Source organism: Cetorhinus maximus, chromosome 12, assembly GCF_964194155.1.
Source record: "Cetorhinus maximus chromosome 12, sCetMax3.hap1.1, whole genome shotgun sequence".
Lineage (NCBI taxonomy): Eukaryota > Metazoa > Chordata > Chondrichthyes > Lamniformes > Cetorhinidae > Cetorhinus > Cetorhinus maximus.
Window position 1 is genome coordinate 8,939,701 of NC_135890.1, and position 26,380 is coordinate 8,966,080.

The window sequence follows — 26,380 nt, forward strand, 5'->3', positions numbered from 1 at the left end:
AAAGGCTTTTAAAGCGAAAGAAACTGATTATAATCCATTCGCATCGTTCAGTATCTAGGTTCAGGGTATTTCCTAGTGTTGGTTCATTACGGACCACTCACATCCACACGCACATTTACTGGTTTGAATCGACCTCCATTATTAATACGAGTTAGTCTGTATATTTTAAGTTTTTTTTCTTTCACGAGCGAACATTTTCCTCTAATCATATGAGCTGTCCGCCTTCAGGCTGCGTGTCCTCAGTATAACCCTGTGCCTTAGCCAGAGGGGTTATTTATACAACTTTACCTGCAGAGGGGAGCGGTGATTAAACCAAACATATATATATATAGAGAGAGAGAGAGAGAGACAGACAGAAGATCAAACCCGACCACAAGCAACACAGTGCAACTGTTAGCCGCTTAATTAAACAGTAATTTCTGGCTAGTCAGGATCTGCCCGGTTACACGTGGTCTGTCTCCGATGCGGTGCGTGATCACAGTACAACAGCCAACATGTTCTAGGAGGAGATCGATGTGAATCGACGGATACTGTAATGTTCCCCAGGCAGTTTCTCTCTCTCTCTCTCCCTCTCTTTCGCTGCTGTTTTTGTCTTTCTCTTTCTTTGGAGTGAGATACAATCCGCTTCACTCGCGGTAGCGCGCCTTTTAAAATCCAAATCAAATGAAACGCTATTTCACCCCCCACCTCTCCCCGCAATTGTTCCTTTTTGCGCTAATTGTGGAAACAATGGCGCCCATTAGCCCGGCTTCTGTCAATCAGCACACACTGTGTAACGGGGCGGGTTTACCAGTGACAGCTAGAGCATAATAACCAACAACAACAACAACAACAAAAAAGGTCTTCTTCTGAGACTCCACATTTGTTAAAGTTACAGTTGCGGTGTAATTAAAATATTCAACGGTGATATTTAATCAGTTTTCACGCGTCTCAATTGGCTGAACCCGTTATTTTACCATAATAATTTCCCCCGAACCGCGTTTGTGTGTGTGTGTGTGTGTGTGTTGGGGGAGGGTGGGGAGGAGGTCGCCCTCAATAAATTATGGTCCATAAATTGTAATTATAGTACCAGCTATTCCTGTGTCTTTACTCACCCACAAGCGTCCCTTTGGTCAACTACTTGGACTTGTTAAGCTTTGCTAAGATCCCACCTGAAGTGTTGGGATGGGGTGGGTCAGTTAAACCTCAAGATGGTTTGATCTGTTATGAAGCTGTGCATTTTGCGAACGGGGGACTCTATTGGTCCATCTTTAATATTGAACCTGGCCCAGACCCGGTTCCAGTGGTGTCAGTAAAAGGCGCTCTGTGCATGACACCGTCTTCGATGTGAACAAACATTTCACTTCATGCATTTGCAAGCTCGGTTTGGCCTAGCCAAGTGCTCGCTGAGACTTGTAGTTTCGTTAAGAAACAAAACAAGGGAAGGAAGGTGTGCAAGTTAGTCGGGGGAGAGGGATGGGAGCGGGGAGGGGGGGGGGGGGGGAGGTGCAAAAACAAACATTATAATGGACAAGCACAAGAGAAGAAAGTATTCGGTTCCTCTTAAAGGGAAGGCGTCCATTTTATTGTTCAAATAGACCGAGCTTTGAAAGCACGAACATTAAATATGACATCCAAGCATGGATGTGCCCTGATTATCATTGTTTTCGGTGAATTAACAAGCAAAGGAGTTAACCGCAAACTTGTGATGCAGAAATCGATCGTGATATTAATCACCTCCTACACGGAACATTCAAATTCATGAAAAAAAGGTGAGAGGTAGAAGAGGGGAGAGGTAGAAGAGGATATATTGAAAAGCATGTGGTGCAGGGTTTTGCCTGATCGTTAAACTTAAGTTCCTGACAAACCTTGTCATGCTTTATAAACAGGAGCTCCACGTTTAGGGCTAGCGATACAGTGATTTGAGATCAAAAGGACTCGCGACCTTATTTGGAATACGGTTGGATTGCAATTTAGTGGAGACATTCAGGGAGCCTGATGATGAAAAGCACAAATGCATTTTCGGCTTCAATTGTTTCTGTCAGTTCGCATTGGGTGAATTGTAAACTTCAGCAAATGATGTAGATGGTAACTAACAATGCATGTAAGCCTGTAACCTTAGATTGTCACCCAGAATCGCCAGATATTAATGCTTCAGCGAGGTCGTGACTGCAAATAAATTTTTTTTTAGGAAAGTGATCATGTTCAGGGCTTTCGCTCCAACTTTTTATTTAAATCGCCCCCTTCCCCACCAACTCCACCGCACCCCCCCACCGCCCCCTCCAAAAAAAAAGGCTCAGAATGAACAATTTTCACTCTCTGACCTATGTTATGTATTTTGTTTCGGTTGCATGTCGCTTCCGCCGGCATGTTCTAGCCTTTTAAATGTGAAATTCCCTGTCCGCCCCCTCATTGTACCCAGATCATTTCCTGACTATTTATTCAACTAATGACGTCACGTCAAGTGGCGTCGGCGTGGCTGGCCATCTCAGTAAAATGCATAGCATCAAAAGAGCAACCTCCCATTTCCCAATTACATACTGTCAATCTGTGAGGCAGAACCAGCCGAACTGGGAATTACACACTAAATACCAGCCCGCGGCCCTCCTATTCCGATGCAATAAAGTGGAATGACTCCCAAAGGCGAGGCAACTGTGCCTACCTGACGCGACCTATCCAGAGAGGGGGGGGGAAGGCGGGAGCAGATCACCTGTTGCCACCCTTCCCTACACACGAAATATAGAGAAGCACTCTCCAATTTTGATTTCGCCCCTCCGATCCCCTCGATTTTAACCGGACCTGCTTTTGGGGTCCACCACGTCCCTTCCCTCCATCTCCACCCCCCCACCACCCCCTCTCTTTCCTTCTTTAAGACTCTCATTAAAATATACCTCTTTAGACCTTTGCTGTTGACCTGCCCCCTCACATCGGCTCCATGTCGAATTTTGCTTTCCTGGCCAAGCGTCTTGGAGGACGTTTTAACTTAAAGGGCGCTAATATAACGAAAGTTGTTGCTTGCTTAAGAGCTGACTTGATGATCTGGCATGCCTCACTCCCGAATCTGGTCTTCATTTGCTAATTGCTTACCCGCCGTTTATAATATGCTGTTCAAATGTTCATGTGTATTTCATAATTGTTCACCCTTTCGCGTGAACGGGAATCTCTGTTTCTCAATTCCTGCACCTCTCTCTCGTTACATTTTTACTGCAATGCTGCTCGCATATAACTGAACAGTTTTAAAATGAGCACATTGATACGTTTTCTCGTAATATGCACGCAAAGTGTATGTTCGATGAGTTTTGACAAAAAAAAATCACCTTATTTTTAAATATATTTGACATTTTATGAAAAATGCGCCTTTTTATTGACTTTTTTTTGGAAAAGTTGGGACGAACTTAAATTGCGGAAGCGAAATGATTGGCATTTCTACTCAACCAATAGACTCTGACTTCTCCAACCCCCCCCCCCCCCCCCAAAACCCTTCCCACTAATCAGCCAGGACCGTGTGGGCGGGGACTTCCTCTGATTGTTAAAAAAAAACACCGTTGGCTCCTCCTCATTCGAACCCTGTGACAATAGTGCCCAAGGATCAGCCAATGGGGTGGTGCTAGGGGGCGGCTGTGGGGCGGGGCCTAGGGCGCATCTAGTCCACCAATGGGCAGCAGAGCGGGGGCAGAAGGCTGAGGGCGGTCTGACCAATCAGGTGGGGGGGGGGGTTAGGGGCGGAGCGTGGAGCGTCTGGGAGAAGAGGAGAGGAGGTCTCTGATTGGCCGCGAGGGGGTGGGTTGTTTTTAAGTTCCGACGCGCCGTGCACTGAGCCGACTGGCGCCATCCGCCAGTTCAGAGAGAATGCCTCCACTGTAAAAAAAAACTGGGACATAAACACAATCTGATCAGTCAGCTCTCCAGCCACAGCCAATGTGCGCGACTGACAAAACTCTCTCAAGCCAGCAAAGAGAAAAAGGTTTGCCCTGCATTCTGTTCTTTTTTTAAATTATTATTTTTTTTAAAACGAAGCAACAATCCATTCATGTCACCCCCTCCCAAATCTTTTTAAAGGGCGGATGCGTTGCAAAATGTGAAAATGTCAAATGTTGCAGAGCCGCAGTACAAAAGATGCTTTTACGGTAGAACTGTTAATATTTGTAATTCAGTAGCGAGCCGCGTTAAAGTTCATGTCGAGATGACAATTATTGATCAGGTACCTACATGGTTAAAGTCGCGGTTTAACTGAAGTTTCTCTGGAGGGTTGGGAGTATCGTGCATTCGATACCAAGTGGATTCAGGAGATAGGACTAATGGCTTTTATTTTTTTTTAAAAAATGTTCCTTGTTAAGTTAATAACTTTATTCTCATTCAGCGACGCGGGGCATTCGGCAGTGTACGTCTTTTTAAATTAGTTTCGATTTTAGTCTTATTTGCTTTTTATTCCCACCTCTCTTGCTTTATATAGGGGTCAGGTGTCAGTTTCGACTAAAGTAATCTTCGCTTTCTTTTCCTCTCCCCTGCCGCACAGGTGGATGAGATAGCAGCCGCGAAGGATCACTTTGTGGATTCTGTAATTTAGAGAGAACAACTCTCGGACTTTAATATATATATATATAGATAGATACGTTGTAATACAAGTTCGTTCGAAGTCTGATCGCGATGGAAGTTGACCAGCCTCGCTGGATGACACACCATCACCCCGCCGTGTTAAATGGGCAACATCCTGACTCTCACCATCCCGGCCTTGGTCATGGGTACGTGGACTCGGCGCCTTACCTCCCGTCCGAAGAAGTGGATGTACTTTTCAACATTGATGGCCAAGCCAACCACGTTGCATCCTACTATGGGAACTCGGTGAGGGCAACCGTGCAGAGATACCCACCTCCCCACCACGGTAAGGCTTCACTATTCGTCTGAACTCTCGGGGTGCGCTCTCAGTTCCAAACATTAACCACCCAGCCCCGCACACATGTCTCAGAAAACTGCGCATCGCGAAATGAAATAAGGACACACACATCAGTTGCTTTTCCAGTGAGATTTATTTATTTTTTTTCCTTTTTTAAACTTACATTAACAACTTCCATGGGGAGGGCGCAACAGTGCAAAGCTGACTTATGCTGAACTGTTTTGCGATAAGGCGAGGTTTTGTTACTAAATCAGGCCTCAAACTCCAGGGATAGAAAAAAAAGCTTCGTGCTGCATTATTTGATCTGAAGTGGACATATTGTTCGAGATCAGAAAGAGGGGCCATTTGGGCCATTTAGTGCGAGTACTTCCCGGATGTAATAGGTGCTGTTTTACGTGTCTCGAAACTATTAGTTTTTTTTTATATTTAAAAAAAAGCACATTCAAGATATGATGCCAATTGAAACCAAGTTTTCTAATCCGTTGGGGATTGTCACATTTATTGTTGCTTATCGTTAAATTTGACATTTCAGAGCATGACTGGACACTGGGCAACATAATGTTTTTTTTTGTGACCATTAGCAGCGTGGGCGTTCATTTTGCGACTTGTTGAACAGCTTTAGAGGCTGTCACTTGCGGTGTTTGTTCGTGACAGGTTTAGTAGCTGGCGGAGAAAGCTATATACATTGTAAACTGAAAGCACCTTTGAGGATTTTTATTTTTCCTGCCACTTAGCGTTTTTGTGGCGCACACGTCATTAAAAACAATTCTTACTTTTTATACAGAAAATACATGAAAATTTGTATCTAAAAGCATGTCTCTGGATTTCCCTCTCAGATTCCACTCTGCACACTCCTTCCAATTAGACTAATACACTATATCCACTGCAGTACACAGTTTACATAAAGAATGGCTATGCTGAGGAAATTTAATGCTTTCACACCAAGCGCTTGATATGGTCTATAAAGAAGAAAAATGCTTCTTAGCTTCAGCTCATTATCCTTGGTCAATAGTTGGGAATCCAGGTAGGGATGAGCGTGGACAATTAGAACAAATGGGGTCACTACCAAAGTGGGTTTGTTTTAAGATAAATTGTGGCATCTCTGATAAGTAATTCTAAAAAAAAAATCAGTAGGGATTCTGAAGTGTTATGTTGTATACTGATCCACACTTTTATTTTGTCATTTTAGGGAGCCAGGTTTGCCGCCCACCTCTGCTTCATGGCTCTCTGTCCTGGCTAGATGGAGGAAAAGCCCTTGCCTCTCATCATAATGCTTCTCCTTGGAATCTGAGTGCATTCAGCAAGGCTCCACTCCACCACAGCTCCCCGGGAGCTCTTTCTGTCTACCCTCCTTCCTCATCAGCATCCCTCTCAGCAGGACACTCCAGCCCTCACCTCTTCACCTTTCCCCCTACCCCTCCCAAGGATGTCTCCCCAGACCCTACCATCTCCACCCCTGGATCCACCAGCTCCAGCCGCCAGGAGGACAAGGAGTGCATCAAGTACCAGGTGTCCCTGGCTGAGGGCATGAAGTTGGAGACAGGATCCTCTCACCCCAGAAGCAGCATGGCATTAGGAGGGTGCTCGTCCTCAGCCCATCACCCTCTGGCCTCTTACCCACCTTACGTCCCTGAATACAGCTCTAGCCTCTTCCCATCTGGCAGCCTGCTTGGAGGATCTCCCCCGGGCTTCCCTTCCAAAGCAAGACCAAAAGCACGTTCCAGCACAGGTAAGTGTCACTCCATTCCTTACTGAACAAGACATCCAGTACTCACCCTGGTGTTGCTCGCTGAAACACTTGGAGGCAGTGTGAAATTGGGGTTACTGTATCAAATTGATAATCTTTCCCTCATGTTTATCATCTAGATATTAATTGCATTTAGTTAGATAGTTATTAGTTAGATATGACTTAATCAGAATTATTTAAGATAATGTGACCTCATGATTGGAAAAACAAGTGCTTTACCATTGCACAAGGAAACACAAACAATACCTTAGAAAGCTTTACATTAAATAATTAATGAAGGCATTGTAGCCTGTATCCAGTAGGTACATGCAGCACATACAAAATATGCCACTTTGAGAACCTATGGGTTCCAATCTAACTTACATTTGAATTAAACTGATTTTTTTTTTAACCCAATGAGAATTATTTATGAATTCCAATTTGTAATAAGTAAAACACATGTACTCACCAATAGGGGTTAGTGTTAGCTTATAAGTAGAACAAAAGAGCTGGGGCACATTTGCAGCAAAACCTGCAATCCTGTGATTATATCACTACTAGTAATAAAACCTAGAAAGGAACATTCATGTTCTGAATTTGGCTAGAAGTCGATTCCTAAAACTCCTTCAAAACACACACACACACACTGAGCCTGGTGCATGGAAAAAATACTACACTGGTGCCCGTAAAAATAGCAAACTAAGCCATTTTACAAAGGAGTACTGAAATAGGATATCACTGCAACATTATTATCGTATACTGACACAGATTTCAAGCTAAACACTGGAAATAACCTATCTGTATTAATATCAAGTCACACCTCCCATTTCCTTATTGAGCAGCGCAGGTACAGTAGTTCACAGGTTGGTTATCAACTGTGATGGGAGCTTAGATGTCAGTTTGTTACTGTAGCAATCTGATGAATTTTAAACAGAAGGGATCAGCAGCACCTTTCCCATTCGACGTTGCACTTTGCAATACAAAAGCATACCCGGTGATTTTTGCAATCCCTTTCTATTATGTACCTTTTATTGCTGAGTGTGAACTCAATTTAATCTAGTGCTGCTTCCCTGGGAGGGATCTGGTGAATCCAGCGATCTGGTGAATCTGATCAGGTTTCTGGAGCTGTATCGGCGGAGCCCTGACTGCGACTGGGACAAGCAGACTGGCACTTTTCGCATTTCGATGTTTTAGTTAATCCAATTATTTTCAGACTGATGCACTCGACGGTTACATTGTTTGTTCAGCGCCGTGAACTTTAATAGATTCCGGATGCGGCAAGACACAGGCCAAACTGCAGAGCAGTCGAGAGAGAGAGAGAGAGAGAGTTGGGGTGGGGTTGGGGGGTGGGTGGTTGCGTGTTGGGTGGTGGGCATAGGCTTCTACAAATGAAGCCTATAGCCTAACGCTATACTGTCGGTGATTGAATAACCCACACTTGGCAACATTGATCTAATTAATGCAAGAATCAGACATTGACAGCACAAGAGCAAATACAGAAGTGTACATTAATGAGCAAATTGAACGCAATCAATAAACACTGTCTTCATCAAGACCTCAGTTTTATTTATTAAGTAATTTATTAAGTAATAACAACTTGGGCAATGGGTAAAGAAACCACAGCAGGTCCCACAAAAGAACATAGAAGTGGTTTCTCTGTTCAGCATTTTTGACATTGTTATTCCTTTAATAATATGCATGTTTATGAAAACGTTATGAAGGGCGCTTCTAAGCGTTGCCTGGATGCTGTTTCCAAAATACCCTTCCACAATTATATTATGTATGTTGGTGGGATTACTGTGAGATTAATAACTATTTGTACAGCAGATCAGGCCCTAGCACTAATTTATTGAAAATGACTTGCATCAGCTAGATTTCTACAAAGCGGTTCTTGTAGTGTTGTATGTGGCAGCAGACTAGGTGTAAGTTGATACGCACTAGGTGAAAAAAAAACTGTTTAAAAATAGGTCACTTTTGTCGCTCAGCCTGATGTATTTTTTCACAGTATTTATGGGAGACTTTTTAAAATGCATTAGGCCAGGTATTTGCGGTTTGGAAAAGTCACGCCGAGAGAAGATTTTACGCAACATAATCCTCTCTTCCCTTTATAATTTTTTTTAAAAAAACGAAATGGATGCGAATACTTGGAGGTAAAGGAGTGGGAACGTTGTTTTGGTTCAAAGTACGAGTGCCTTGCCCTAGACTGCGTTCTTTTCTGTAAAGAGTATGTCAAGCTGCAACTTTTGGAAAAACGGTTAGAGTTTGTGGTTAGGGTGCGGATGCCTCTTGTAAACGTACTCATTCAATACTCTGCATGCTCTTTAAAGATTCACTGTAACGCTGAAGAGCGAGGAGGCTAGAGAAGAAACGTGTAGGGGGAGAAAGTTGAGAGGAGAAAAAAAAAGTAATAGTGACTTAGAAGTTAGTGCAGAAAAATTAAAGGACGATAAGATTAGTAGTTGTGATGTTACCAGTTAACTTTTAACTCTTGCGGTTATCACCGCGTACACGCGCCTAGCTGAATGTACAAGCGTTGCTGCTGAAACAACGGGACGTTAGTTTCCTCCCCCACTGTACACCACCCCCTTCAAAAAAATACACATCTTCACTCTTGTCTCTTAAAGCTGCAGTACCCCCTTTGCAAGCTCACTTTATTTTCAGTTTGACAGTTTTTATGATGATCCCCAGCTCCCCAAACCAGAGATTTATTGACCTGCTCCTTTAACTTTTAGCTCAGCTCCAAGTAGATCTCAGTTGGCGGCGAAATTTGGGCTTGTGAAACTGATAATGTTTTGAATTTGAAGACACCTCAGGCTCAGTCAGGATTGATCACAATATTCCTGCCCCCCCCTTTTTTTTGAATGTTTATTAAAAAATCTAATGCACAAAAGTCCCTTTTAATGTGTCTGAGTCCATTCTTCAGACTGGCATAAAGAATAAATAAGCAATGCATTGACCGTTCCCCTTCTGTTTTTTCAGGGGATCGCGAAAAAATACTTCGTGACTGTAAATTGCACCATTTGGAAGTTGACCGATCAAGCTGTAGTGAACTGGGGATATGTGCATTCGACATTTTAATAGGTGTGCGACTTTATGTAGGTCAGGACATTGTCCAGTGAACGGCATATGATTGTCAAAAAGATGTCAACTGTCAACAGCTAGGAGTGCTCACATAGTCGTCACCAATAGTTGATGTGCATTTTTTTGCTATACTGATGGAGACAGCCAGCGTTAGCACAGTTGACACTTTTGTATCTAGAAATTAAGATTTTTTTTTGCAGTATCCATGGCATTTTGTTGTCATGCAATTTATTGAAAACTGTGAAATGTGCAATTAGCCACTGTTTTAATATTTTTGTGCGTGTTGGTATGTACATCAGTCAAATTTTAAAAGATGTTCTATAGAATCTGTTTACACATGGTTGACCCTTATGCAGCTGACCCAAATCTGGCAAATATATAACTGGGGAATATTATTTTTAAATTTCTTTGTCCCATTATGCGAATCCACGAATGCATGTAAAATTACTCATTTAGTTATCCATTGACCCCCCCAATAGACAGCGACCATTAAAGTTTCGTTATAACCTATGCTAGCGCTTACAAATAGCCCTAACAAGATATCCTAACCCACAAGTTAAAAGACTGCACTCAGCCTAATGTAATTGTGTCCTCGTTACATTGCAAATATTTGCCTAAAAAGTGAGATAGAACACCCTTTATCGTACGTTAATGTCCTCTGTGGCGCCAGGCACATTATGTAGAAATTAAATAAAGGATCATTTTAAAAGAGCAATGAAGATGACTAACCATCAGAAGTAATGCTAGAGCATTTCACGAGGACTTATACAATGTGATGTGCTGAAAGATAAACAAAAACAAACAGCCCTGCATGCATGCAGAGAGGAAAGGCCATAGCGTGGCAGAAGCAGATCATACAGGAGGTAAAGATGCCAAAGCATTCCAAATACATCAACTTGGGTTACAGAGGTAGCTTTGAGAACGGACTATTCCACTCTTGGCTTTGAATATTACAACGCAGCCTTTAACCTTCTACAAACGTAATCCTCAAAATCGGTCACTATTTGCCCGTCTGCGTTACAGAAAGTGGCCAACTATACATTACATACGTGTTCATGGACACCCTAATATTATACACACATGTTCAGAGACATTCTAATATTATGCACAATGTTCTATAATAATACATACAGTTGAATATGCATTCAGGCATAATATTCAGGCAGCTGTTGACGCTGTTTCACAGGGATGTACATCCATACAGTAAAATAGATAATACACTTTAGAAATTATAGCTATGCTTGTTTATTGGCTACAGACACTTAGGCCTCTGCACGTATACCCTAAGCCTGTGTTGCCCAATGGAATTGCTGACGAGATACCATTGCCGCATGCACTAATTTTAGCAGAAACTACCTTAACACACACATTTCACATGTGTATATTTACTTAACAAACATCTGTCACCATTTAGTAGCCAAGGATGTAAATTACTCGCAGCGGCCAAAAGACACTCTCGCACCCTTTGCTTTCGATTTATTTTACCAACAAACGCACAAAAAAGGTTAAAACATTTGCGCACGAAATGAATATTGAGATCACATGCCCAAGTACGGTGTCTGTTGTTCATGTTTTATTTACTAAGTAGAAAGGCAATTAGCCACATCTGGATTTCCAATTAGCCATATGTGGCTAGTGGTTAATGCATTGGACAGCACTGCTGTAAATCGACACAAATGCATAGAGTACTACAGCATGCATTCCCAACCGAATAATTCATCTCATAAAGTGTGGCGCGTTAAAATGGCTGGGAAGTGACTGGCTTGTGATTTTGTTTCAGAAGGTCGAGAATGCGTGAACTGTGGAGCCACCTCTACTCCCCTGTGGAGGAGGGACGGCACTGGGCACTATCTGTGTAATGCTTGCGGTCTGTACCACAAAATGAACGGCCAGAACCGACCTCTCATCAAACCTAAGAGGAGACTGGTACGTAGCAGGGGATCAAATGATCAAACAGCAGCTTTTCATTTCCTGATCTGAGTAAGATTTTTTTTGGGTGGGTGGTGGCCGTGGTGGGTGGGGGGGTGGGGGGGGTTGCGGAAATTGACACGACACCTCGAGTACTGCAACCAGCTCTTCAAATGTTTTGGAAGGAAAGGCGGCTGTGAAACGGCGCGGCTATTTCTAGTTATTTTGGTAGTATTCTTGAAGAAGAAAGCCCATTCATGTCAACGCCCGCCACGCATCTTGTCCCCTTTTTTTTTCGTTCTCAGAGGCTTCAACTCATTACTGAAGACATCTGAAGTTTAAATGGAAATGAAAGTGGAGTCAGTTTTTAAAACGAAAAGAAAAAAATAAGTTAAACTGAGCTCTTAGCAACCAATACATCCCTTACTCTACACAGTTAATCGCACCCTGACTTCCTGGATGGTATACAAAGAAGGTTCTTATTGGTTTTCCGTTGTCAGTGTTGCTGCTTGGCTTTTTAAAAAAAATAAACGCATTGCATCTACGTCATTTAATAGGACCCACCAAAAACCCCTTTGATATACTTGCACACACACACCTAGACACCCAATGTTCTCACTCCAGTTGAAACATACGGTAGAGCACATCTAAGTGACAAGCCCTTGTGGGTCCGGAACCATTTGATAGAGTCTCCCCTCAAGCCTATAGAAAACGCCATATCCTTGCCGGCACCTTAGCCAAAGGTACTCACTGCTGACTGGTGACATCTCTGTTTTACAGCCTTCATTTAAACCTGCCTTATTCCTGTCCTTCAAGACGTCGCTAGATGACCAGGAATATCGTTCAGATCACCCCCCGCACCCCTCCCACCGTAGGAAACAAAGAAAAATCGTTGATAATAATTCACTGCTAATTAATCAGCCCTTATTGAATGTTGTATCAATTGTATTCCCCTTGTCCAAACCATCCCCCCACAGGGCAGTCCTGTGAAAATGTTGATTCTAATGACTGACCCCTAATGGAATTCCAATCTTTCACAGCCTCGTTAGAATAGGAAAACTTTCGAGGGAGGGGAAATGTTTGCAGTGCACTTATTTGGCAGCAGATCTCCCCTTTCTTTACACTCTCCCCCCCCCTCCCTCCTCTCCATCCTCCTCCCCTGCTCTCTAATGTAAAAAGCTGACTTCCTATGAAAAGACGGCCGGATATCTGCCGGCTCGAGATAACTGCTTTCTACAACAATATCACTTCCCGACCGCAAAACACAAAGGTGTTTGAACAAGGAATGGCTTGGTTGGGGGGGGGTGGGGGGGCGCGGGGGGGAAGAAATGGAGTGATTCAAGTTTGGTGCAGGGAGTTTCGAGTGGCTGTCTAAACAGGATCAGCTCGAAGTCTATGTCATCAGCAGAGAAATATGTGGCACCCTATTTAGTCCAGACTGTTCTGTGTTCTTAGCACAATAACACGTATTAAGAATTATTCAATCCAGGCCTCTTCTGAATTGCGTCTGTTGCTTTTTTAAATGGATCAGTGCATGTCCTAAAAATACATTTCTGCTGGCTGGGAAAACGAATCAGGGAATCGCAACAGAAAACGATGGGTCCAAATGAGGGAACTGTATTATCGTAGGTAAAGACAGACCCTCGGATATTGGGAAAATACAAGGGTTTCAACCCACCCACCCTCTCCCCCGCAGATTCACTTCCCCTCCTAAGCAGACACATGTCATTCTCCTGTCTAAACCTGCACAAATATATTACAGAAAATGCCATTTTTCTTTAATTATAACACCGTTTGCTTCCTAACAAATATTTTATCCAATGCGATGGCATAGTGGTATTGTCACTGGACTTATAATCCAGAGACCCAGGGTGATGCTTTGGGGACCGGGGTTCGAATCCCACCACAGGCAGAGAGTGAAATTTGAATCCAATAAAAATATGGAATTAAAAAGTCTGAAGATGACCAGGAAACCATTGCTGACTGTCATGAAAATCCACCTGGTTCCCTAATGTCCTTTAGGGAAGGAAATCTGCTGTCCTTACCTGGCCTGGCCTACATGTGACTCCAGACCCACATCAATGTGGTTGACTCTTAAATGCCCTCTGAACAAGGGCAATTAGGGATGGGTGATAAATGCTGGCCTAGCCAGCGATGCCCACATCCCGTAACCAATAATAATAAAAAAAAATACCTGCTTACCAAAGAACACAGGAGTTTCGCAGAGCGTTTATTCCAACCGGCGCTGCTTAACATGAAAGCAAAAAAAACTGCGGATGCTGGAAATCCAAAACAAAAACAAAAATACCTGGAAAAACTCAGCAAGTCTGGCAGCATCTGCGGAGAGGAACACAGTTAACGTTTGGAGTCCGAATGACCCTTCAACAGAACACTGCTTAATAAACTGATTCCCGTATAAATATACAATGGCGATTTTTTAAATTACAAAGCAGCGCGACCTTCATATATAAAAGAAACTGTAAACACAAAAAAAATGTTGCATTTACAAATCTTGAAAGCTCAGTCCTCGCCCTGCAATTGTTTAATGATTTGTGGAACATTTGACAGGCCCGGCTTAATTTTCTGTTCACTTGCCTAGATGTTACTCATCCATTTCAGGGGCTTGTAAGGTCATCAAAGTTACTTCAGGTAGTATTTGTGCAGATTTCGGTTTTCCATGGGTTTTGGCTTCAGCGAGTAGATCCTTATCCAGCCATCCATTTACCTCGCACTCTATATACAACGAGCTTGCAGTCCGACCATTGCATTCCCAACACAGTTTGTTAAAATCTCCCACATCCATTGTCAATTTAGAGAGATGAAATACAGTTTAAAATGAGCAGTGCATTATATATGGCGCATTTAGTGGCGTCCCAACGCGTTTTATAATAAACGAAGTACTTTTGTAAGGTAGGAAAGGGGATACAAATTGTGCGTACATGCTAAATTTTTAGAAGATATTTTCGGCTTGAGATGGGTAAAGAAAATGGAAGAGACCAAACATATACAAGGTTTATCACAAGCTGTTTCAGTGAAGAATTGCACTCAAACCTTGTGGATTTGTTTGTACAGATTTCACGTGTGTGTGTGTAAGTTTTTAAGAAAATCCCTTTGTGCCTTTGTTACTCCAGTCTGCTGCCAGACGGGCAGGAACGTCCTGTGCGAACTGTCAGACTACCACCACCACACTGTGGAGACGGAATGCCAATGGAGACCCTGTCTGCAACGCCTGTGGGCTCTACTACAAACTCCACAACGTAAGTACAAAAGGGGCCATTGCATTGCCCCGCAGCGAGATCTATTCTGTCCCTGTCCCAAACTCCTTCAGCAATCGGTGTGCCCTGCGCCTTTCGATTACCTTTAGATTGGGGGGAAGGTGCAACTATCGAAATCCGAGCCAGTACCCGGCACGGGCGCGATGGGTCGAATGGCCTCCCACTGTGCTGCGTCATTCCATGGTGGGAACTTGTAATTTTAACACCAAGAAACAGAGGTACTCGTTAAGGGGGCTAGTGCAGAGAAAAATGCCGCCCATGCTGGAAATACTCAGCAGGTCAGGCAGCATCTGTGGGCAGAGACAGTCAGTGCTTCAGGTCGACGACCTTTGGTCAGGTGACAGATTTTAAGCAGGTACAGGAGACAGGGAAGGTGTCTATTGAAAGGTGGGAGAGATTAAAGGTGAAAAGGGTTGATGGTGCAAGGCGTAAGAGATGTATGTATCCCCAACAATTTCTGTTTATGTTTACGTGGGTGAATTGAGCTTAAACAGGGTGCACCTTACAGGAATCACCCACCCCACATGTATACCGAGTGAAGATGGCTTGTGAAACTGATGCTAATCAGAATTGTAGTGCGAGGTGGGAGGGGTGCAAAACCCGCATAAAGACGCAGTGGAGACCAGTCAATGGAAATATAGCCATCATCCCGGGAGAGAGAAAGTTAAAAGAAATGAGCTCCACTCCCAGACACACCCCATTAAATTCGAGATCAGCTGACAGCAGCGTGTAGGCGAAAAAAAAAATACCATGACACAAAATTTGAATCGAATACGTTAATAATAAAAAAAAAATGCAGATTGGCAAGATAATGAGGAGGTTAAAAAAAAACAAAATGGGAATGGGCTTACTATTGTGCCTGTAAACTTGGAAAATCTAGGTGCAGAAAATTGGACAGAACAGCAAAGTTTGATGTATTGAGCTGTCGAGCTGAAGAATAAACATCCCCATGTAAAAGGGTGACGTAGATGTCAAAGCAAGTTAAAATAACACCCTGAGTTTCGTTATGACATTGCCATTCGTTGGAAAACGCGCGCCAGAGAGAGAAAAAAATGACCCCAGAAAACCTGTAATAAATACATCATTTAAAGCCATTAATATGTAAATTAATCCGTACAAGGGAGGGGGAACAAATGATGTGTGTTTGGTCAAACTTGTGCAGTACCATTTCAGAAACTATGCACGTTAATGTTGTGGAATAAATCCAGCGAGTCAAAGTAGGTAGCCGATTATAAAACTGAAATTGAAGGCAATTCAGTTGTAAATGAGATGGGACTGAAGTATCGCATGAATGTAATTGACTTGAATTGGTTGACGTGTTAATATGTGCGCCGTGCACTTTTTAATCAAATTCTATGGAGTGAAGGTTGACAAAAGAACGAAATCAGAAGTGCACGGTTTAAATTGCAAGTGATACCTTTTGATTGTGTGTCAGCCCTGAAACGTGAGCAGGATGGTTCTGGTGGGGGGGGGGGGGGGGGGGGTGGGGCTGTGTGGGAGAGACCACCTCTGTTGTCAGTTTATTGGGGAGGATTTAAGGGCCTGTAGTAATTGTCACGTGAGTGGCGCCAGTCTAATTCAATCAATTAATCCTTACGGTGCATCAGTGTGGACAGACTTCATCTGGTGTGCATTTATCTGGCAGCTGCCAATAAACTTTAGCCCACAGGCTTTTGAGTCATGTTTGTTGATTTAGGCTCTGCCCATCTCTGTCCAGTCTTATTATTAGCAAGTTTACAAGAATGTTGCAAAGTGTTGCATTGAAAAAGATAATGACTAGCCTCCAGTACTCGTTTCTAAGAGAGTGCAAGTGTTTGCATCAGGGTTTGCATCACTGCAGATCTTTGATATATTTGCCAGTAATTTTGAACAGGTATTGTACTCATTTTCTAACTGGCAATTCACACTTCAACAAACATTTGCTTTGAACTCTAATAATGTACAGTGATGCTAAGTTTGAAGGGCAGAGATTAGCTTAATGTTCACTAACCAGCCTTGATTTCTTTATCAAATCATTTGTGATATGCTCAGTAACTGTACATTTCTTCTCTCTTGTCCATCTTTACAACATTGTTTAGATAATACCTCATTAAATCTGTACTAACGCTTGTCTATGCCCTATGGTTAGCCTATGGGCAATATGGGCCACCTAGTGCAAGCTAAGTGTATTTGGACCAAGTTGTAATATACTTTCCTTACCATTAAACCTCCACAAATTTAAAAATTCAATAAAATATTACAGTATGTCATGATGACAATTTATTGAGCAGAAACAGTTGAATGTGCTCCAATTTTAATTATAATTCAACAGATTTGAATAGTTAATTGCACTAACAAACTACATAGGTAAATAAGTAGTTGGAATGGGTAGCGGCTGATTTGTTGTGCATTAATACAATTTCTGTTCAAAGAGCACGTTTACTCAGTTGCTGGCTGATTTACAGCTTTGAGTTAAAATACAAAGAACTGGCAAGCGTTTTAGTCGGTAATGAGAAGAATGGTGTTAACTAGGATTGAATTAGGTAGGCTCAGAACAGATTTGGCAGCCAAAAGTGAACTTGGATGTAGTGCCGGGCGGCATTGCCTATCCTGGTGGCAGAATAACCAAAGAATGTGGAGACCATCAGATCATGTGTTATGTTTAGGGGGGGCGGGGGGGTGAATGATAATGAGGAATAAAAAGTGGGAATGAAGGCACCATTTTAGCAATGGTAAAAGAAACAACATGCTCTTAAAAAGCCTCAATAATTTCTTATGGTTAATGGCCTTCCCTTTAAATTAATCAAAGGCATAAATTAAAATGTGTCCACTCCATTGAAATGTGTTCGCTGTACAGTCTGGGAAAATCATAATTTTAACATATATGTGATAGACAGTTCAAAGCACTTCACAGAATGAATTATTCTGGAGTAAATTGACTGTTTTGTGTAGGCATTTGGAGCTGCAGAATCCATTAGACATATTTCTTAGTCTGGCGACAGTAATAAAATAAACTAAGTAATGTATCAGATCTATAACTGTGGAAGAGTTTGTTTATACTAAAATAACTATTTTTGGTCATACCATTATGACAGCATTTTGTTCAGTTAGGTCAGGGTTAACCATCATCTTTTGGGCAGGTTTGGTGGATTGTTCCCCACTCATAAAACAATTAGGGAATTCAGTCAGTGCTGCTCAGTCTGATTATGATGGCAGTCTTCCTATTGCAGCCTTTCATAATGGGATTGGGAGAGGGAGAGATGAGGGCCAACCTATAAGACGAAAGTAGAGAATCAGAAACCATCTGAGAAAGCTGAAAGATCAAAACCACCAGATGAAGGTTTGCTCTCTACCATACTGGCACTGTGCGGGACTTGCTTTCAGCTTTTATGTCAGGCCCTGGTTTAGAAAGTGAATGCTCAAACTGGAGTTTGGAAAACAGACAGAAGCTTAACCTACAGATAAAAACAAAAAGCTAAAAGCTTTTCTTCTCCACCGATGCTGCCAGACCTGCTGAGTTTTTCCAGGTAATTCTGTTTTTGTTTTAGAAGCTTAACCTAGTCTTTGCAGACATGGACCTTGAGCCAGGGAATGGAGTTGACGTCATGGGACACAGTTTGACTCTATCCACTGTAAAAAGTTTATTGTGCTGAGGAAGGGAGAGGAGAGTGTGGAAATTGAACGGCTGAGAAAGCCAGAGAATGGGGGAACCGGTTTAAGATCGGAAGGGCTTGGACTTTCTTTATCTGGGGCAGTAAGCCAGTAGTGAGAACCTTGAAAAAGTTTCAGTTGTCCTGAGGGATAAGTGAAGCCCATTCCCCAACCTAAATAAGGAACTTTTTCAGTTAGTCCTCGGTTTCTTTGCTAATTGGCCAGATATTTGTTTTAGTTGGAGGTAATGGATGGGTGTGAGAATAAAGATGATATGTTTACTCACTGGCTCACATGCAGAACAGTTCAAATGTTGTACACTGAAAGCTGACGTCTAATTAAAAACAATAGTTTGTTTCTAGCAGCCAGAGAGAAATATGAACATTTGATGTCTTTCTGTTTTTTAACAATAAACAGTGTGCTTTTCCAGCAAGATCTGTGGTTTCAGCCATCGGCTGTGCTGAGCTAACAGTTTTCAACAAGGACAGTGGATGGGGTGGTGAAGTTGGCCTCAGCAGCCCTAGGCTGGGGAAGGGGAAAATATCAGCAAAGATTCCACCTTATAACCACCAGCCCAAGCCCGGCACCTCCTCAAGGGAAAGCAACTAAGTTTGGGTGAGCCCAGGATTAGGTAAGGCTGTGATGCCCTTATAGTAGAATAGCTGGGGACCCGTTTGAGGCCTACATATAGGTGCTCGGGTGAGATGCCAGAGGCGGTATAGAACCCAGCAGGAACTAATACCTCTAGGAATGGAAGGGAAGAAATGGAAGAGGAATAAGCTTTGGGGAGTAAAAACTGAGTCTGGTAAGCTGAATGGGTTTCATTGGGTTTAATCTCTGTTAACCATAATTTTCAGCCTGCAACAGAAAGGTTAACACAATCCCATGATTTAAACCTTTGTTTACTTAGGTCGTCAAAAAAAAAACTTGTAAGTAGAATGCTTTGAAGGCACAATTGTAAACTTAACAACCTGTGCTCATTTTAGCACTTAACAGTCACCTCGTGTGTAGTGTAGTGTTGTGTGTAGCGTGCAACGTTTGACTCTGTGCTGGATATAATACAACAGACTGCAGCCATGGACTAAGGGTGTGAAGCAAAAAATAAGTGTTCTAAGATCTGTGATGTACGGTGCTGGAGGCAGTGTTGAGATCAGCACTTTGACTTATCCATTTGAGTAGCTTGGGTGTGATCAGCAATTTGTACTTTTATGAGTGAAGAAAATGAAACTGGTTAAAGGAGTTAAAAAGAACACAGCAGATCAACAATCTTTTAAGAGTGATGGTTCTGTTTTACGCATTAAGTGCACACTGGACATTCCGAGGTTTTAATAAACTCGGTGAGTTAAATTAAAATTAGGGAATGGTTACAGCACAGAAGGGGGCCATTCAGCCTATCGCATCTGTGGGGGTTCTCTACAAGAGTGACTCAGCTAATCCCACTCCCAACTAAACAATATGTAACTAAGATCCACTTGTATGAAAATGTAGTGCCCACATCAAAGCAAGAAACTCTTTCAAAGGCGCATTGTGGCAGGCTTCAGGTAAAGAAGTCTGTCTATTAATTCTGTACATTTGCCTAAACGTCATTAGAGATGGCCAAATTCACTTGGCACAACCTAGTTGGAAGAAAAAAGGGGAGGCAACTATTGATCAATTTTTTAAGGAAAGAGTGGGGCCCATAAAACACCAAAAAGGTAACCTATGTGTGGGGGTGGAGGGCATGGGTGTAGTTCTTAATGGATAGTTTGCACAAAAGAGGAGGACAATGCAGATATTGTTAAGGTGGAGGATTGTGAAGCATTGGATGTGATAAACATAGGGAGAGAGGAAGTATTAAGGGGATTAGCATCCTTGAAAGTGGATAAATCACCTGGGCCGGATGAAATGCACCCAGACTGTTAAAAGAGGCTGGGGGGGATATAACGGATGCTCTGACCATCATTGTCTGATCCTCACCGGATGCAGGTGTGGTGCCGAAGGTTTGGAGGACTGCTTACGTTGTACCTTTGTTTAAAAATGGAGGAGGGATAGACCAAATAATTACAGGCCAGTCAGCCTGACCTTGATAGTGGTCAAAGTATTGGAATCAAATTTGAGAGACAGGATAGACTATCACTTAGAGAAGCCTGGAGTAATCGAGGACAGTCGGCATGGATTTGTTTAGGGAAGGTCGTGTCTGATTGACTTGATTCCATTTTTTGAGGAAGTAACAAGGAGGATTGATGAGGGTAGTGTAGTTGATGTGGTCAATATGGATTTTAGCAAGGCTTTTAACAAGGTCCCACATGGCGGGTCGGTCAAAAAAATAAATGCCTGTGGGATCCAGGGGAATGTAGCAAACTGGATACAAAATTGGCTCCGAGGCAGGAAACAAAGGGTAATGGTTGACGATGTTTTTGCAACTAGAAGGCTGTTTGCAGTGGGGTTTTGCAGGGCTCAGTACCAGGCCCCCTGCTTTTTGTGTATATATTAATGATTTGGACTTAATGTAGGGGGCATGACCAGGAATTTTGCAGACAACACAAAAATTGGCCACATCGTTGATAGTGAGGAGGGAAGCTGTGGACTGCAGGAAGATATCAATGGACTGGCCCAGTGGGCAGAAAAGTGGCACATGGGAATTCAAACCAGAGAAGTGTGAGGTGATGCATTTGAGGAGGTCAAACAACGGTGGGGGGATACTGAGAAGTGTAGAGGAAGTGAGAGACCTTGGATTGAATGTCCACAGATCCCTGAAGGTAGCAGGACAGCTCGATAAGGTGGTTAAGAAGGCATATGGAATACCGCCATTTATTTGCTGAGGCATAGAATATAAGAGCAAGGAGGTTATGCTGGAAGCTGTATAAAACATTTTTAGGGCACAACCTGAGTACTGTGCACAGTTCTGTTCACCTTATTACAGGAAGGATGTCATTGCGTTACAGAGGGTACAGAGGGGATTTATGAGGATGTTGCCAGGACTGGAAAATTGCAGCTATGAGGAAAGGTTGGATAGGCTGGAACTGTTCTCCTTGGAACAGAGGAGGCTGAGGGGAGATTTGACTGAGATGTACAAAATTGTGAAGAGCCTGGATAGAGTGGATTGGAAGGGATTATTTCCCTTAGCAGAGAGGTCAGTGACTAGGGGGCATAGATTTAAAGTGAATAGTAGAAGGATTAGAGGGGAGATGAGGAAAAACTTTTTCACCCAGAGAGTGGTAGGGGTCTGGAACTCACTGCCTGTAAAGGTAGTAGAGACAGAAGCCCTCAGTTTATTTACATTTACAAGGTGTCTGGACATGCACCTGAAGTCCCGTAACCTCCAGGACTACAGACCAAGTGCTAGAAAATAGGATTAGGTTGGGAGGCTCATTTCTCAGATGGCACGGACAAGATGGGTGGAGTGGCCTCCATGTGTGCTGTAAATTCTTCTACATTTTCTAAATTTCCTGAATATCTGAAGAGGTGAAATGTGTAGGGACATGGGGAGAGGACAGCGGGGAGAGGGGTGTTGGAGGGGAGTAGTAGTCCATGAATTGCTTCTTAGGAGAGCCAACGCAGACATGATGGGCTTAATGGCCTTCTTCTGTGGCTTAATGATTCTATGATTCTAATTTGGTTTTTAAAAAGTCTGTTTTGTGTACTTCTTTTTGGTGCTGCACCAGTGTTATCGAGGGAAGTGTTTAAAATGTGCAATCATTTCCTGACATTTACCACAAGAGGTATTATTGTTTTAGATTTAGTGCTGTAAAATTTCTAAGAGGTTGAGGCTCTTTGTGATTCTGTAATTAAAGGCCCATCTGCATGAAAATCAGCCGTGCAAATCCTTGCTGTGTTAACTCTTGAAGGCGTTAGTTTTCCATTTAAAACTTGATTGACAGCTGTTGAAGTTACCAAAGAATCTAAAGACTGGAATTGAGTAACGGACTTGTAAATGAGAATGAGTTAGATAGCGCTCACAGAAACTTGAGAACATTCCTTGTCTCATATCGCTTTCTGTGTTCATTTTGCCACACGGTATCAAAGAAGCTGACAGACAAAAATAAGGATCAACTCAGGTTTAGACAGTAAATGTTTCTGTTTTGATTGCAAACAGCAGAGGATCTATTTTGAAGCTCCCTGTTCATATGTACAATACATAGAATGTATTATTGAAAAATATTGTTACAACAAAATTCAGCATCTGTACTTTCCTTGTTGCAAATATATATAAAAATGGACTACTTTACAGACAAAGAGGCTACATATAGTTCAGTTCCAACTACGAAGTCTGTGGTGAGTTTGCTCACCTTAACCAGGGTAGCACTTGGGCTGTTAGAATTAACCTCACCGATCTGATGTTAGGAAGGGGAAGGAAGAGCTGTTTTTTTTTTCACTTCTGATTGCACTTCAGTGAATGGTGCTGGAAAGTTAGTGCTTCTGTATATGTGTGTTGTCTGAGAATAGGATTGGGTTCAGCTTTCTGTGGTTGAACAGCCTGCCAACATTCACAGCCTAGGCCCACACATGAAGGCTGGCTTCTTTTGTGAGAATCTGAAGAGCTGCCAGTGCCCATAGTGCCATGCCTCAGCAGAAGTCAGAACTTACAAGGGAGAAGATTGTAGGTTTGGGCAGGGAGTGTGAGAGGAAGCATAATAGTTTAAAATGTCTCTGTTCTTCCACCTATAGATTAATCGACCACTGACCATGAAGAAGGAGGGAATCCAGACTCGGAACAGGAAAATGTCCAGTAAATCCAAGAAGAGCAAAAAGACCCACGATGGTCTGGATGAATTTTCAAAGAGCCTCATGGACAAGGCCAGTTCTTTCAGCCCCACAACTCTCTCAAGACACGTGTCCCCGATTCATCATATTCCACCCTTCAGCCACTCAGGCCACATGCTGACGACACCAACAGCAATGCATCCACCTTCCAGCCTGTCCTTCGGACCTCACCACCCCTCCAGTATGGTCACTGCGATGGGCTAGAGATCTCCTGCTCAGAGCTTGGGGCTTGGGGCTGCAGAGCAAGCCTGCTTTGCATTAACAGTTTCCAAACGAGACAAAAAAGCGAGCAATGTCAGCCCGTTTTCAGATGATAGGAAGCCTCTGAGACTGGACGACCATAAACTATACTTCTGTTAGTAAGCTTCGCTTCAGATAAAGAGTTTCCCTAGACATCACCTGTAAGGAGCTCAGTATGCTGTGTATGTACGCTCCACCACTGAATCCTCAGCCGCCATTTGTGAATACGTCATTGTAGACTCATCACCCGTTTATTTGTGAGACAGGATCTTGTGCTGTGAAATATAATTTTAAACAAGATACCACCCCCCTTCCCCACCCGGCCCCCTCCCCTTTACCCCCATCCCCAATCTTGCAAGTACCTGTAAAATATACAATGAAGAATGGGTCAACTGTGAGACTGCGTGGGGCTTCTTGTATGTACCCTGATCAGCCATGGATGGTTGGAGAGGACCCTCAGACTAAGAGGGGGATGCACAGAGTTTAAAAGAGGAGACAGCAAACTGACAGAAGAGAGCCAGACTACTCCTCTCTGCTCGTAAAACTGCCGAAAACAAACTCCCAGATCTACTGCCTCACACCAGTGGAAGTTGTTTGATGCATTACCTTGTAGACAGACCATTTATCTGGGCTTCAGCCTCCACATAGGAAGTACTATCAGTTGCAGGCAATCAGTGTTATACACGGATATTGCCAATGAGGACTCCGGACAGCTATTGTCCCTGACTGAAATGCATTGTGAACAAGTTCCTGTAACTGTTGTTTGTATGTAAGTAATTCAGACTACCAGAAGACGATGTAGAAGAATTATTTCATTACACGCTATACAGACTGAATGGTTGTATACATTTAACAGAATTATAATTGCTAGTGGAAAAAAAAAGACTGCTACAGTTTTGTTCGATAATTTTTTTCTTTTTAAAAAAATAAACTAGATTTAATTTTGTTGATCTAATGCAGTTCTGCTTGAGAGGGTTTTTAAATTTTGTTTTGGGTTGCTGTTGTTTGGATGGTTTCCTGGCACCACAGCGACTGTTTTTGCTTGTCCCTCTCACCACAAAATTTCTGCTTTTGTGGGTGTACAGGAAATATAAAAATTGCATGTTAGCACTATTGGCCTCATAGCCTGAGGCCTAGTGACAAAATACTGTGGTTCTGGTAATGTGTACCTCCTGTGATCTTCAGGTCTTGCTCTGAGGGTTTCTGTAGCTTTGAGAGTCAAGTACTGTAACCGTCGTCTCCTTAACTTCACATAAAACATTAAAATGATTATTAAAAAAAACTTAGCTCCATGTACAACTTTTAACTGCTACAGTCTATTTTATTTTTTCAAAAGAGATGTGAATAAAACATTTACAGCTTCTATAGTCTATTTACAAGCCCTTTCTTAAAAAGGAAAAAAAAACTCTTTTGCTTTCAACTTGTCCAATCTCTTCTACCTCAACCACATGAAGTTAATAAAGGACTAAATAACTGTAAAAACTCATTAAATTCAGCACATCTGGGAGTTAACAAGCAGGTTATGGTCAGTCCTGTTAACAGTGCAGTGCCAGTAAACCACCCAAAAACACTGATGGTGCTGTGCACCCTTATCCATGGCGCAGAGCATACATATTATATAATAACCACTTGTGCATCTTTTTACTGGCTGGTTTTAAACACATGTCATCCATTACACCTCTAAATTTCCTTTATTTTTCGTTGTAAAATAATTCCTATCTTGTTCTTATAATTTTCAAGGTACTGACAAAGCCAAAAAAAGATGTGCAATATGACATAGAAAACTGGCAGCGTAGACAAATGTAACAGGTTCTAAGTTATTTGTACATTATGCAGTACCTTTCAGATGTGGAGCTTTAAGGATACAGTATTTCTCTTTTTTTTTCTAGTAAAGTAAGTTATTGGTGAATAGATATTACCTGACCTGTTCCAATCCCTTGTAAAGAATGGAATCCTATGCTACTTGTATTAATAAATGAACAGAAGAAGTATACGAGTTTGAATCTGTTGTCTTATGTAGTGATCTGCCTTTTTGAATTGTAAGCTCTGCAGTTAGAGCTGGATAGAACCTGTTAAGAATTGAATAAGAGTGGGTAGGCCATAAATTTGAGCCTGATATACGTGTTTTTCTTCAGGGTAAACTGGCTTGTCAGCCTTCAGTGCTTTGGTAATCTGTCATATGTGAGCACGTATATATTTGCAAATGTGCACATGTGCCTTAAAGTGGACACATAGCACTATGTCAATATATATTACCTACAACATTCTTTCTGTGCAAAGGACCCCCTGCGATATTGACTCACTCCTGGGGATCGCACACAAATGTTGACATGCTTCCAGGGACTCCTTTCCCTTAGCTCTGAAAGTTGATGTCAAAGTTACTCAGAGGAAGAACAATGCTGCCACTGTAGGAAATTATTATGAGCATACAACGACATAAATAATGTGTTACAGAGTAAGCAGACGCAGAAGAATACAAAATTCTGTTGAACACTTTTGCGCCATTTGTAGGTTTGCAAGGGTGCAGAAACCTCCTACTTGAAAGTCTAGGTAAGGATAAAGTATTAACTATTAGATTAAATTCAATTACAACTTAATTGGCTGTAAAGTGCTTTGGAAACTGAGGTCACGAAAGGTGCTATATAAATGCATTATTTATTTAACTCAATATACATTTCCAAGGCAAAATTTAACCTTTACATCACCGACTTATAATGGCACCTGAGAACTGTGAGTTCAGCTGAAACTATTCTGGGAGAAGGGGAACATTTATAAATGACACAATTGACTAAACAACTGAAAATTGACAGGTGAGATATTATTTTAATACCATGGAACGATACTGGCATCTCAGCAGCTGCATTGACCTTCACTAGAGTGAGTCCTTGTTTAACTTTGACAGGT

General features: G+C 42.3%; 1 protein-coding gene across 4 annotated transcripts; it reads left to right on the forward strand.

Annotated features, from left to right (window-relative positions):
* The first annotated feature begins 4,495 nt into the window (after positions 1-4,495).
* On the forward strand, positions 4,496-25,467 carry gata3 (GATA binding protein 3). Of its 4 annotated transcripts, none has more exons than XM_078552984.1 (6): positions 4,496-4,861; positions 6,063-6,602; positions 9,579-9,680; positions 11,461-11,606; positions 14,720-14,845; positions 23,141-25,467. In XM_078552984.1, exons 1-6 carry the CDS (start codon positions 4,627-4,629, stop codon positions 23,438-23,440), a joined length of 1,449 nt encoding a protein of 482 aa, XP_078409110.1. In that variant the 5' UTR covers positions 4,496-4,626; the 3' UTR covers positions 23,441-25,467. The 4 variants fall into 4 exon arrangements, with proteins under 4 accessions (XP_078409110.1, XP_078409111.1, XP_078409112.1 ...); XM_078552985.1 differs by having other exon boundaries at positions 11,464-11,606; XM_078552986.1 differs by lacking the exon at positions 9,579-9,680.
* The last annotated feature ends 913 nt before the right edge of the window (positions 25,468-26,380 follow it).

Excerpts from the sequence above, each read along its gene's own strand:
- gata3 (XM_078552984.1), top strand. The coding sequence starts at position 4,627 with ATGGAAGTTGACCAGCCTCGCTGGATGACACACCATCACCCCGCCGTG. Across the intron at positions 4,862-6,062 it reads ATACCCACCTCCCCACCACG|GGAGCCAGGTTTGCCGCCCA; the intron begins GTAAGGCTTCAC and ends TTGTCATTTTAG. Across the intron at positions 14,846-23,140 it reads TCTACTACAAACTCCACAAC|ATTAATCGACCACTGACCAT; the intron begins GTAAGTACAAAA and ends TTCCACCTATAG.